Genomic DNA, 14,372 nt, shown 5'->3' with positions numbered 1-14,372 from the left:
TAATGGTACTGCCCAATTAGGAATTATAGGATGGCAAATGATGTACCGTTATTTGTGTTAGGTTCAGCTCAATCAAGATCTAGTATAATGATGTGACAAGTGTATTTGGCTGCTGTGTAGCATTTATAAATCAGATGCTCTACACTAAGCAGGTTAAAGGAGTGGATGAGATGAGGAGTCAGAAACCATGTGATTTTCATTACCTATGCACATTTATTTTTGATTGCCAGAATAAATTTCCTCAGTGTGTATTCTTGAGCTCCAGCTTGGTGTCCTGGTTATAATGGACCATAATCACAAGATTCATAACTTGTGTTTATCATATTACCAAACATATCAGGATTTTTAGAAATTTCACTTTCCTGGAAGAAGTATGTGTAGATGTGAACTAAATTGAAGACAATTGCATAATAATCTAATCTCAGAATTCTACATTCAGGGTTTATTTTGTCCTTTCTGTAGGCATCACTGAAAATTCACTGTTTTATTCCTTGGGTTGTTGCTATTACTCTCTTTTCCCTCATTATTTTTTGTGATGGTTAGGTCCCCAGCTTCTCATCCTCCGTGGCAGCTTTAATTAAGAAGAAATGGTTTAATTACCCAGAGGAACAGGCAGGATGGAAGGTGATATGTGAAATAGAGGGTTGAGGTAAATTTCCAGTAGCCTAAGTGGGACACCAGCCAGAACGAACTTACCCAGGACTAGAGGCCATTTTCACAGGTAGGAGGAATTTTAAACAGACTCTTACACATGTGCCCCCTTCTGCATACAGTGTGACTGATAATGTGCTATTTTTGAATCTGTAGAGCAGAACAGATAAATCACTTAATTCTTTCAATATATATTTGAAGATTTCTGTTATTTGCTTCTGTTATTGATTTTTAATAACTGTATTAAAATGTGTTTGAATTTGGGACTAATTCTAGAAACATGACCAAAATCAGATTAGTTATTGGTTATTCTATGTGATGTATTAGATAATGAGGCATCTAATCATATCTTAAATGAATGAATAGCTAAAATCTTACGTCAGCGAGATTTGCTGGACAGCAGTACAATCTTATAAAAAAGGTTTTGTCAAGCATTCTTACGATAGTTGATTATTCCTCCTAACAGAGTTGAACTTACAATCCTCCCTGATAGAACACACTTTAAGGGTTCCCCTAAGGCTCAAAGAGAAGAACCCTAAAGATTTAATCAAAATTTTCTAAGTTTTTGTTGGTCAAACTTCATCTATGACATGAGCAAAACATACAATTTAATATAATTACATGTTAATAAAACTTAACCTGGAAATAGTGCAAACCTGTGAGGGGAATGTTCTCAACACAACTGCATTAACATTTTGTGTGTTTGAAGCCTTTCCAAATATATTATAATGAAAGAGTCTGTTGAGTGGATATAAGCTGCAACATGAAGATAGTAACTAAGGCACAGTGGGGTGTGTGATGAGAACAAGCTGTGCCATGGAGTCAATACTGCGATTAATGGAGCTAATTTTCCCCTGCAGTTAAAAATCATTTCACCGGGCCTCTGCTGCTTCACTTCCCTCTGCTTCTTTATGGATGGATTCTGCTGTACATGAACACTAAACATATTTATACACAAACATGAGTGAACTTGACCAAAGGGCGCAGTAAAGAAATGAGTGCAGAATAAATTATTATGACTTGAGATTCATATTATGATATATAAATTATTGTGACTTGAGATTTACGCGCAATACACGAAAGAGCAACATTAGAGAGAGAATTGGAACTCACAGCATTTTCCCAGGCCTGAGTGATACACAATAAGATAAAACACAACCAAAAATATGGAGAGAACAAATGATATGGAGGTGGTAAAAACCCACAATGCACATATACATACAAATGATCATGACTCATGAAAATATGTTCAATTGTGTTTATTGATCAGTGAAATGAATGATGAAATGATACAGCACAAAAACATGCCAGGGTGATGCCAGAAAGAAAACAAAATATATAAGAAGAAAGTAGAAAAGGTTTTTGCTCTTAGTTGTTCCCCTAATGTTTAAATCTATCTGGTATGTAACTGGTATGTAATGAGTATGAATGCATATTAATACAGGTGTAGATAAAGTCATGACAATGAACATGAACTGAGAACATCAAGACATCAGAATTACAGAAGAAACAGGCTGGTCTGCAAAATGAATTGCATTATAGGAAATGAATGGCACGCTGCCACAGAACAACACGCATATGTAAAGCTAGTAAGCTCGTCTGTTAACCTCTGCATCATTAAACATGAATTAGTGTGCAAACTGATAATAAGGCTGGTTCAAAATGAATGTTCCCTTAAGGAATTCAATATTAAATCTGGTAACTGTGATTCATCAGACAATACACCAATGTACAAATATGGATTGGTGTTAAAATAAAGTGGATTATTCCTGCTTAGGTCACAGTCACTCAAGTGTAAATCCGTACTGAATTAAAAAAGAGAATAGCACCACAAGATTACGTTGCCAGTGTAGGTCAAATTAGCACCAATTCTTATGTTCTCTATCAAACCAGGAACAGGTCTATCCCATGTCTAAAAGCTTAGCTTGGTAGGTGAAAACAGTAACATGTCAAAGGCCCAGGTTTGAGTCCTAGGTTATGGGTATAGATACCCATTTACAGTCATTTTTTTTTGCACAGCCCCTGAAGCCACACTTTCAGCATATTAAACTACAGTATCAAATTGGACCTACATTTGTTGGGATAAACTCTGCCCTCTGTCCAAAGCAGCTAGTCTGTCTGTGTTGACATTTTATGCAAATCTTAAGACTCAACATGAGACTGCATTGCATTGCCATCAAGACACTAATATTTGGGCCTCGGTAATATTCTAATAAACATGGCAGTTTTCTCTAAATCTTTGGAAAATATGGAGCTGCATTCATGCATACGCATATGCACACAGAGACAGCAACAGTAAGAAAAGGACATGACAAACTGAAAGAATGAGTCGAAGGAATAGGCATTTTGGGTAAGAACGAACGAGCGAAAAAAATCAAAGCAAGGCAGTTAAAGAAAGACGATTTGCATTTTGCTTTAGACGTTTAAAAAAGTGCATACATATGAGCAAAAAGCATAAAGCCATTTATGTTATACTAATCAATTTATTTTTCTGTCAGGACTGATCCCTCGTCCCATTAGGAATCTTACATATAGTTGTCTCATTTGTTCTTAAACAAATATAAAAGGAAACATCAGCATGATACAGACCCATATTCAAACAATGCTTGCCAAAGAGCAACAACATGTTTGTCAGTTTCTGTCTGTTAGAATGAATTAGTAACAAATCAAGATATCTCTTATGACCAGTATCAGCCAAAAATAAGAATTCCTGATGACTGCTCAGCTCTTTTGAGTACCACTTGTACCTTGAGGTTGAGACCATTCATTTTTTGTTCTTTACTGTACCAAGAATATAAGAAAACAAATAAAAAGACAATTGCAAGCAAGGTACTGTATATTTAGGAGTTTCAGAACAAGTCCTTCCAATGCAATAGGCTGAGTTCAAGTTGCATGCCGCGAGGCGTATTAACAGTTCTGGTTCCATCCAGATATTTTTTTTAACCTACCATGACTGTATGATTTATTTCTTTTCTTTCATCCTCTGTAGTCAGGCAGAGGACACAAACGCGGACATGAATGCTCGTATGCACAAGCAGTGTCCTGAGATGCTCTTGTCCATGTGCAGTGTGTGCCAAGGCTTTGGGATATCAACACCACCCACCAAAACAAGGCAGTCCAGAAGAGTTGACACACTCTCTGCTGACTGCGAGTTCCTTACAGAGGAGAGGAGCACCAGCACTCCCGGCTCTGTTGCAGGGCAGGTAAACAGGAACAAACAAGTTATTCTCTGAAGCACTATCTGACTGATATACTGACAGAGCACATCAGATAGTAGCAGTAATATATTAGCTGATGTAGTGACTAGAAACTTTCCCTCTGCTCCCACTGACATATTTCACTTTAAGTGCACACTACTGCTTGCTCCTGATCCAGTGACTTGGCAGAACCGCGCAGTAGCAAACTTGGTTAACAAAATGAAGGACAAAGGTAGCAACGCAATAGACACCACCCACTGGCTTGCTGACAAAGCAAAGCTCAAAAAAGACCAAACAAGAAAAACATGATCCACAATTAAGGCTGTTAAAAATATTGCAGAATATTTTGGCCCCTGTTTTTTGAGACAGACTGCCAGAACAGTCATGAGTTACCTACTTCGTATCGCTGTAAGTTTAGGAACAGGGAGGGGAAAAAAGAAAAGAAAGCAGTAACAAAATAACAATAATAATTATATAAAAATCCTTTTTGGAGAGAAATCTTTATTTGGTTTGGACTCTCTTTTTCAGGAGTGCTTAAAGGGAATTGTAAATATATCTGGTTCAAAATAGTATTTATGGATCAAAGCCAAACAAAAGGCTAAAAAATATAATGAAAAGGTAAACGTTTAAGATGAATTTGTTGAATTCAAGTAACTTTTATGATAAGCAATTTTCTCTATTCTTTTTTTTTCTCTCTATCAAGCGTGCAGTTGGGAGTAAAACCTAGGGCTATAGCAATCAGCTTTTTCCCACTTAAAACAGTTAAGACCTGATTTGACGCAGGACGTCGCAATGCACCAAGGGAGTCTGATCTGAAACCCTCCCTAGTCTTAAAGCAGGTGCACAGAGCTGTAGGGAAAAGGAATGGGAGTAAGGATGATGCACCCTTCCTCTCCTGGAGGGGGGTAGATTTAGGCAAAGGCCCTCTCTGCTCCTCAGAGAAATGGAGCGAGACAGAGGGAGATCAGGGCCGTACGCAGGTTTAAGGTGGGCTGTACCACCACGGCATCTGCCAGGGGGGAATGGGAGTAAAGGGGCTGGCCTGGGCAGGGCTCTGTCTCACACCCACTCCTGCATGGAGCGCTTGCAGTACAGTATGTGGCGTGGTGTGCCCTTTCTCTTGAACTGAAAGATGGTGTAGAGCAGCACCAGCAGGCACAGTGCCAGGATGCAGGGGATGACAATGGCTATGGCTTTCACCGTGCTGGCCTCGTTGTCCAACTTGATGACGATGTCCACGTCCTCAGTGGGGATGTGTTCAGGATCGATGGGTGTCAGATCACAGCCCATGAAGTCCTTGAGGATGGAGCGAGGGTAGCCAGGCTCCACCCGCAGCCTCTGATTGTTGAACTTCCAGTATTCTTTATCTTTGTAGAAGTATGTGAAACCTGCAAAACATTCAGAGACATTATGTCATGTCAGAGTGAAGTCTATCTTTGATGGATGACTTACTAATCATAGCAATTCGTCTGCATTTCATTCTGATAAGATTTTGGTTTGTCCTCTGAATAACTTTAGCCCACTAGCCTATATTCCCAGCACTGGTGTGTGTGGAGAAATGAGAGTGCTTTCTCCAGCTCCCTGGTGGATAAAGTAAATGTAAGCTTGTGACATCCTCAGCAGGACAATCTGGCTGCACTCATCCTTTCTCTCTACATGCATTATTCATCCAAGTTCTCTAGGAAAAGAGGAAAACCGTGGAGGAGCCAAAACTGGAGCCACTGGAGTTCTGCTGATTGAGGTGACAGTGGAGCGTGTGAGGCAGATGGAAATGACTGTAGTGCTGAAGTGAGGTGAGACAGCAGAGTCCCTAAAATATTCAACCTGGGATATCGGACTGGCTCCGCTTATCTGCGAATGAGGCAGAGGTCATGAGGGAGCAACCAATGAAGAGTGCCTCAGAGTTGTCCACTGCAGACCTTTTCAAGACTTTCAACTTCCTGTTTGTTTAGTTTTCTTGCAATTTTTAAAGGACACTAATTGTATCACAAAAAGGAAGACCTTGCAATGTGACATGGAGGCTGCATGTCAGTGAAAAGTTAGTGAAAACAATGGATTTCAAACGTGAGCATCTTGCATGTTACTCTGACTACAGAGAAAACGTATTTTTTCAAAACATTATGGATTTCCATACTCCTATACATGTCTGAAAATTATGTCTGCTGGTAGGGCTGGTGAGAACAGTTGCTACCACTATCAATGCCTTTACTGGGTGGAAATAATGGATTATAATTAGGGTCAATTTTCTGCTCCCTGTGGCATCCGGGTGATATGCAGGGCTAGTGGTTGAATGAAAGCCAGCGATTGCATTGAGAATGTGCTCAACCAAATGATTTCCCTGGAATATCGATTCACCCTTCATGCTTTGATGAATGCTGGAGCTATTGTGCAGATCTGGCAGGCAAAGATGAGGACAGATGGCATGCATGTGGCTCTCAAACTGTACACCTCTAGCAATAAGCTCAGCCAATGAAATTTGCAACACCCACTCTCGACAGCCAATGAGAAGAAGTAAAAAAGGAGAACAAAATTTCTCTCCTGTGGCTCCTTTAAGCTGTGCAGTTGGATAGAATGAAAGCAGGACAGCACAGGCAAGGCTCTACACCATGTTGAACACCAGCAAAAAGTTAAAAGAGACACTGTAATAGGTTGTTGGCTAAATATATTTAGCAGCAATTAGTGAAGGGAACAGACTGTACCATTAGCTTTGTCTACGAAGGCACCCTGAGGAGAATCTGGAACACCTTTCCACACTGCAATGGACTTTGGGTATCCAGGATCCATGGTCCGCATATCCTCATTGTATCTCCAATATCTGCATGGAAACAATTAGCGCACAGAAATGTGGTCAAAGTCAAACCGAAAAAAAAAAAATAAAAAATCAAATTGTAGATTAAGATATCAGAAACAAACACACACAGACCTGTCTCCTTTGAAGAAGTAGGTCTTGGCTACATCCTCCCACCAGACGGCAGTCTCAATACTCTGTGCTGGCATGCCGTTCCCAAACATGGAGATGTCCTTCGGGTAGCCAGGCTGGAGTATGGTGTCCTTGAACACCCAGAACTGCTTTCCTATACAAGTTAAAGCCACAATTAAATACCATTATGTACAACTGCTAGTACTGTATGTAGAACTGGGGAGACAGTTTGTTAGCCAAATGAGAGTGCTGCAATTCAGCACTTCCCACAACAAACTCCCATTAAACACTGGACATCTATTGCCAGCACTTTCTTCTTTCACAGTTAAACAGCCCTCTGAGCATCCTTGCGCACATATAATGTTTTCAAATCAATGTTCAGCGTAATGGTTTATTCTGTATGTCCTGCCATTATAGTAAATCATTTTCTTTTATGGTCAGCAAACCAGTGAAGCACAACATTGGCAAACTGCTGACATCCTGCCTGGTACTATCGTTATTGATAAGAAATCTCTTCTATTTACCTTATTTTGTGATAAACATTTCTTCCTGTTCAACAGACATTTAATTTCACACCTCAGGCTGGACTGTTTGCTTTTAATTACAATGAATTTGCCTCTCCCGGGTCGTACTGCACCACCTGCCAGGTCATACCAATTAAAACATGCATTTTCAATATCAGGGGGTCTGAAGGGCTTGCTGCGGAGGAAGTTCTCGATTACTGTAAGAGTAAGAGTTACTAACACATTTCTTTAGAAAGGAAGGGCTTTTTTTTTTTTTAACAACTGGATGGTCCCAGGCCCACCAGTGACCCTGCGGCATGAAGTATCAGTGCTGCCTTATCCCACTAAGAACTAATAGATTATTTTGTGAGTGTTGCAACTAAGGACAGGGTCTATACCATTTCCTCTGAAACAGGAAATGCCTATCATTTCACCTGAGGGCTTTCTCAAGCTCCTCTTGGCAGGGTCAGCTTTGCTTTGCCAAAAAGCCCTGGAAGCCAGACACAGGCCAGACAGAGGGTTGGGGGCCTCTCAAGCTGTGTGTGCACGTGTGTGCATATTTAGCCCTTTGTGACAACCAAAAATGTCCTCACAATTACCTCAAAATATGTGTTTTTGAAGATTTTATTAGAAAAACTAAAAGAGCCATCATGTGTGTGCGTATGCATGTGTGTATAAGAAGCCAAAGAAGAGTAGGCCACGACTGTTCTTTATCATAGAGATCATATTGTGGATTAGGATTTATCCACTGTCCCAAATTCAGTGGGAGGTTTTTCTAGCTCTGACAGTCAATTCTTTAAAACAGTACCATGGAGAGTTTCCATTAATCTCTTTCTAGCTCCCATCAATGCGTTTGTGTGAGCATGCCAGTGTGCAGACCTTTAAGGGAAAGCAAATTTCTGAAAAACATTAAACTGAAGATCTCTGGTAGCCTGTACTCTATGACCAGCTTTAGCTATGCTCTAGAAGGCAGGACGCTGTCATGCTAAATGGTTGAAATATGGAGCAGAAGTCAAGGGAAGTCAAGAACAGCACACATGGGGAGGCTTTGGGCTGAAAAACTGTCAACGAAGGCAGAAGAGGAAGTTTGCAATACATCTTAATTTGGCTTCTCCCTTCAATTGTTTAACTCCATGTTTACAATTAACTGAATGATTTGGGCAAAGTGCCAAAACCAACTTCTTTCCACCAGTTTCATTTGGAACAATGTACAAAAACAATGCATTTCCTATACCAATAAATATACATAAATAGTCTGTTGTCAGGCTTGGAAATTTAGTGAATGAGAATGAATACCGTTCTCTAATCTACAGCAGGAAAATGTTCAGAATCTTGCCCTTAATAAAAATCAATGCTAAAAGCCCAGCTCCAACATTTGTAATGAACTAAGCTGCTGAAAGAAACATCCATTTTGACTCCATTTACACTTGGTTGTTTCATGCATTATGAATATCAGGATTATATCTGGATAAAAAAATGATCCACTTAAAAACTAAAGTGTACAAAAGATACAGATTTAAATCTGACCACTCAAACCGCTTCAGGAGAAGGTCTGAGACACATTATAGCCAGATGTTATACAAGCGGAAATACAAGACACATCTGACATCCAGAACCCTTCCCAAAACATTACATTACTGCGTGTAATGTTACCATCCCCATCTGACGGATACCAAAGCTAGTGAAATTTGCTACAAAATATATCTGTGGACTGCAATAGTGACTGCTGCATTCAACAGTCTAAACAACTGTCTTCTTTAAAACGTCAAATAACGAGAAACTTCTGAAGTAAATGCCTGTGGTTAAATCTTATCAGGATACACTCCAGATACAGGATTCATGATACAACCAGATGATCTTATCTTTTATCCTGAACTCAACATTGAAACTGCACAAGCAATGAAGTAGGTATGGATATTCATGAATTCAAATGATAGACGTTAGATGATAGGCTTTTGGGCATTTGTGTATGCATGTGTGTGCTTGTGTGTAGAACACAGCTGTACAAAGGCTGGATGACAGGATGTCTGAGACTTCTGCTCTCAAGATGAAAGGAGCTCATTAAGAGAAACTCATCAGCAGTAATAGCAAATTGCAAACCAAATGAGATCATTCTGCCTGGCTCTGCACCCCACCTCCAATGTGTGATGTGGGAGCTACTTCTAGCCTGTGACTAGCAGGGGACAGCAATAAATTGGAGCATGTGGGTAGGAAAGAAATATTACAGTAGATGACAAAATAAACAAAACTGATTCTAAAAGCCTGTGACCAGGGACCATTAGTTTGTTTCTCAAGTACCTGAACTAAAGTAAAAAATAACTGGGTGCGTTATCTGTAATCGTACTCCTGACAGATCCTGTGCTTTAGTTTCTCCGTCTTCCTCCCCATCACATTTTTGTCTCTTTTTCTTTGTCTCTCTCACGCTCTGTGTTCTGCATTATTTAGAGTTCTACATACTCATATCTGTCATTTGCTAAAACAGACTGATGTGCTTAAACTGAAAATATTCACCTGTAAAATGTTTTTAAAACAAATCAAGGACAAATACACTGCTAATGTAAAGATTAAAGACTTGCACACACAGCAAGGCAAATTAAAGATATGCAGAGTAGTTTGTGGCATGAAATTGTGTACACATACACTCACACACCATATGAGAGCCTTTACCGTCATAGATTAAGGGTCAAATTGCTTCAGTTACAGTCATTTAGATGCTCTATAGATAAGGCCCTTTGCTTTAATTCCCTTCCTGTAAGGCATTGTACTTTCAGCAGCTCTTGTTCCAAGGGAAATGAGGTTACAGCTCATCATAACACTACTCTTTCCACTACTGTTAGCCTGATTACTGCTTTCAACCCAGGCGCAAACACCACACAATCATGTGCTTTTTTCGATGTCTAGCTTCTGTTCTTACCTTTAAAAAAGACGAACTTGCCCTCGCTGTTCTCGTAGACGGCATCTATCTTGGCCGGCAGACCCCTCCAGAACACGTTGATGAGCATGGGGTAGCCTGGCATTACTGTGTTGTCTCTGACCCTCCAAAACCAGTGATCCTAAAAGAGAGGTGCAGTGCAACACAGTCAAACAAGCTGTCAAGAGAAATGCAGACAATGCAATCTATCAGAAACACAGCCAATCAAAGTAAGCATTTCTAACATTCCTGCATCACAGTGCTGTTTTTGAGGCCCCAGACCATCTCACTAACACTCCAGACTGCTGTGCAGAGCCAGGGATGTGTACATTCTCCCAGTGGTCCAATCCCAGTGGAGTCTGACCTCATTAGAGCAGAGCTGCTCTCTTAAATGAGTGGGGAGCCCACGTGATGCTTATTATCACTTCCATTATAGGAGGGAGGTTGTCACATAACACCCATCACTCCTGATAAACTGAAATGAGAGGAACTAACAAGTTGGTTTTTTAAAGTTGGGACTCATCTGTACCCCCCTTTGACGAGTTACGAGATGTGACAGCTTTGAGATGATGCTGTCAGTGCTCATTGGTATGCTGCGTTGGATGACTTGGTGTCCTAGCAACATGAGCCAAGTGGTTGCCAAACACAAAGTATATGAAGTCACACTGTATAGTTTACTTTACATTAAACCTTAATGGGGTTGGCGCTGACCTGCAGTTGAATTTCCCTGCTGTTAATATTAAACATAATTGACAGAAGGCTATCAGATTGGCGCTTACCAATAACATAAAATGCACTTTGTACCAAATTAACACACACACTAAGGTCACTTGGGAATTTCTTAACACTTAGCAGGCAGCAAAATGTGTTTCCTTAACTCAAATTTCTGTGGAAAAAAGGGCTCCTTAACAAGGCAGACTGCACAAAATCAGTTGGATTTGGAAGTTGGTTATTAACTTGCCAAAGACTTTTATTACCCTTTATGCTGGTTTCCTTTATTCAATTTACAAAAAAAGGTTTGAATGAGCAAATGCAAAAAATATGTTTTGATTTGATCCTGCACTGAGTGAAAAGCTTCTTTAAAGGTGTGCTTTGTCATCAAGTCTTTCAGTAACCTTAAGATATGAGGTGTGAGCCAAGACTCACAGGAAGGGCACTAAGCTGGAGAAGCCATTACGGCTCAGATACATGCCGCACCCTCAGGCTGACTTCAGGCCACAGCACTGGAATACAGTGTACACAGCAGTAGAGCTCACTTCCAGTCTTAGTCCAAGAAGTAAATCTGTAATCTGTAAGTAAAACTGATCTAAATGCTATTAAACTACAGGAGAAAGCAGAGGAAAGAGAAAGAGGGAGACGGAGAAACTTTTTATGCAACAGCAACCCCACACCCATCACTGAACTCTTAACTCTTTTACTTGCACGCACAACGCACACACACTCCAGTGATCTGTGTCCTCTGGTGCAGCTGTTGGACAGAAAACCCCTCCTAGCCCCCAGTGCGCCTCAAAAGCACTGACTGATTTCAGTTGTTCAGCGTTTTCTCTCATATGACACGCCGGTGTAATTGAAAACAGATCAAACTGTGAAATCAGAACCATTTTCTTTCTTTCCTGTCTGTAAAGAGAAAATGTAGTGCCTCCCTTCCTCTCTCCCTCGAAGTACTGAGCCAGACTGTGATGAGGACAAATTCAGCTGGCACTCAGTAATCAGGCACCCGCAGTAACAACACTAACCTTTTCAAAAAGAGGCAGCCTTTTCTGGACACACAATACAAATCATTTCATTATTCCTTTGTTTAGCGCACCCTGGCTGCAATTCCCCAGCCAGTGGCTTTATAATCTGTCCCACAAATTCAGAGGAACTGAGAACCCGGTGCCTGTCTGTCCACCACAATAAACCGGGTTGTAGTTTATGTGCATGCACACAAGAATAGAGTTTGGAAACAGAGTGTGAGAGAGAGAAAGAGCTACAGAGACAGAAACACACAAAGAGACAGAAAGAGACTGAAACACAACAAAGGGGCAAACACTCTTATGAGGGTTTGCTCCAGTGCCGTTCATCTCTGTTCATAAACAATAATTTGAAGCATGCATACTGATTGCAGATAAAATCTAACACTATGTTCACACTAGCAAGCAAGGAGTCACTTGTGTCTTTTCTTGTTTGTCTCTTGTTGATGTGTAATGGCTACTGCTTGTGTCACTTATGGGTGTGTACTGTCAAGTGTTTTTTTTAAAGTTGTGATGAGAAATGGTAGTAGCCAAAATGTAAATGCGTATAACGCTAACTATTTAAACACAAATCAGTATGCAAATTGTTTGTTTAATTGTCATGTTTCATGCTTATGGCTTATTAGCAATCCAACTGTACTAACTATACACACTCATCAGAGCAACCGACAACCTCTGCCTAGCATCATACATAATTTGGATAGAATTGAGAAAATCTCTCTTGCGCTGTTGTTGCTTGCCACTGTTGCTGAAATTACAGCTCCACAAACTTGAAACAGAAAATGAATGGTTGCCTGCTTTGTTGCTTGCTAGAGTGGATGTAGGAAAAGGCACTACAGGCACCCTAACAAGCACAAAGGGTAGTTTGCACAGGAGAAGCCATGTCAGGCCTGCAGAAGTGTGCCTGCTAGCCTAGTCTAATCTTGTCCCAGAGTAAGCTACAGCCTGAAGGAATGAAAAGGAGACATGAAAGACCTAGGCAGTGCGTGGTAGCAACAAGGGCTGAGAGAGAGCCCTGTGCAGAGATAAGCCTCGCTTATCCAACAGCACAAAAAAAAAAAAAAAAAAAAGACAGGTGGACTCTCAGCACTGGAGTGCGCAAGAGAAGATCCTTCAGCACATGCCTGAGCTACATCAAACAACATACTGCCAGCACAATGTCACACTTATACACTTCAAATACACACTTCCAAGCTGAGGCCAAGAGGAGGGAACTGAGTGAAGAAAATAGTGGAGAATTTCTGGAAGATGGTTGGCCATACTGATGCAAACAGGTTCTGTTTGATTCTGAACATGACAATGCAACAATTGTAAAGAGAGAATATAGTTAGTGCATATGAAATGCTCTCTGCTATTTAAGAGCTGCTTGTGAATCAACTGCCACTGATTTTATTCAGCCGGCATCCACCGCTCAAAACGTATTCTCACCCCCCAGGAAAGAAACAGCTTTCAATTGTCCATCTACATCAGGCATTTGGGAGATGAGGTCTGCAAACCCTAGAGCAAGGAGCAGGGGTTTTGTGTGTGGGTGTGCGCTCATGAAGAAGTAACTTTGTGCATGGTAATCGCATAAGCCAGATGTATGCCTGTAGGATCTCTGCCTCTTGGCTGATCATGAGGATCATATATCTCCAACTTGCTGACAAAGAATTTAAAAAGAGAAAACAGTATGGAGAGAGTTTTGGATGGATTCAAGCGCAGTTGAACGCCATGAGGATGCTGCATTTGCCAAAAGTGCTTTTGCCTTTTAAGTTTTATTGCATGTGCATCTGAAACTGAAATGAAGAGCTAGCTTGATTTTGTCCATGTGCCACAACTTTACTATTACATGAACCAATGAATAGTTCTGCTTTAATCGTACGTTATTAGAGAGCGCAAAGTCTATAACCTATAAAGAAACTGCACTTAGAATGATTGTTTTTGAATTACAGAGCTACATTTGAGAGCCCATAAGAGAGAGTGGATATGAAACATCCGCTTGTGATGACAAACTCGGATGTTTAAAAAGGCCACAGTTAAAACTATTTCACTCTTCAGTGCAGAGGAACACAGATTCAAAAGAAAGCTACAAGTCTTTCAACAATTCTCCATCACTCAGCCATCACATACTCCATGCTTCTGAAGAGAGCCTCAGGAGGAAGGGCCCTCATCTTTAATTAACATCCCACATCTTTGGTTCACAGTGAATCAATTAATTTCTTTCTGTGGGAGGAGGAAGAGAGACATGAAATTTTTTTCACCTTACAGTGTGGAGCAGAAACTAGGGCTGTACAGCCCTGATGAAGTGTGCCTCTCTCTTTCTCTGTCTCTCTGTCTCTCTCTCTCTTTCTCTGCCACGTTGGACTTGTGGTGCTTAAGCTGTCACTTTGTGTATGTGTGTGCGTGTGTGTTATTGAAACTCCAGCATGGGGGGTGATTGATTCTTAAGTTTGATGAGATAGCAACAGCAGATCTCTG

At 40.6% G+C, this 14,372-nt stretch overlaps 1 protein-coding gene across 1 annotated transcript in view; it reads right to left on the bottom strand.

Moving 5' to 3' along the window:
- Positions 1-1,895: 1,895 nt before the first annotated feature.
- LOC113533991 (matrix metalloproteinase-16) overlaps positions 1,896-14,372 on the bottom strand; it is a 48,695-nt gene continuing 36,218 nt past the window's right edge. The window contains exons 7-10 of the mRNA XM_026926537.3: positions 10,186-10,324; positions 6,772-6,922; positions 6,548-6,663; positions 1,896-5,236 (exon numbers count right to left, since the gene is read on the bottom strand). Of these exons, the coding sequence (XP_026782338.1) occupies positions 4,908-5,236; positions 6,548-6,663; positions 6,772-6,922; positions 10,186-10,324 (735 nt within the window). The 3' untranslated portion in view covers positions 1,896-4,907. The remainder of the gene's footprint in view (positions 5,237-6,547; positions 6,664-6,771; positions 6,923-10,185; positions 10,325-14,372) is intronic.

This window comes from Pangasianodon hypophthalmus, chromosome 1 (genome assembly GCF_027358585.1).
Source record: "Pangasianodon hypophthalmus isolate fPanHyp1 chromosome 1, fPanHyp1.pri, whole genome shotgun sequence".
Classification (NCBI taxonomy): domain Eukaryota; kingdom Metazoa; phylum Chordata; class Actinopteri; order Siluriformes; family Pangasiidae; genus Pangasianodon; species Pangasianodon hypophthalmus.
This window is presented reverse-complemented; position numbering and strand designations above follow the sequence as displayed.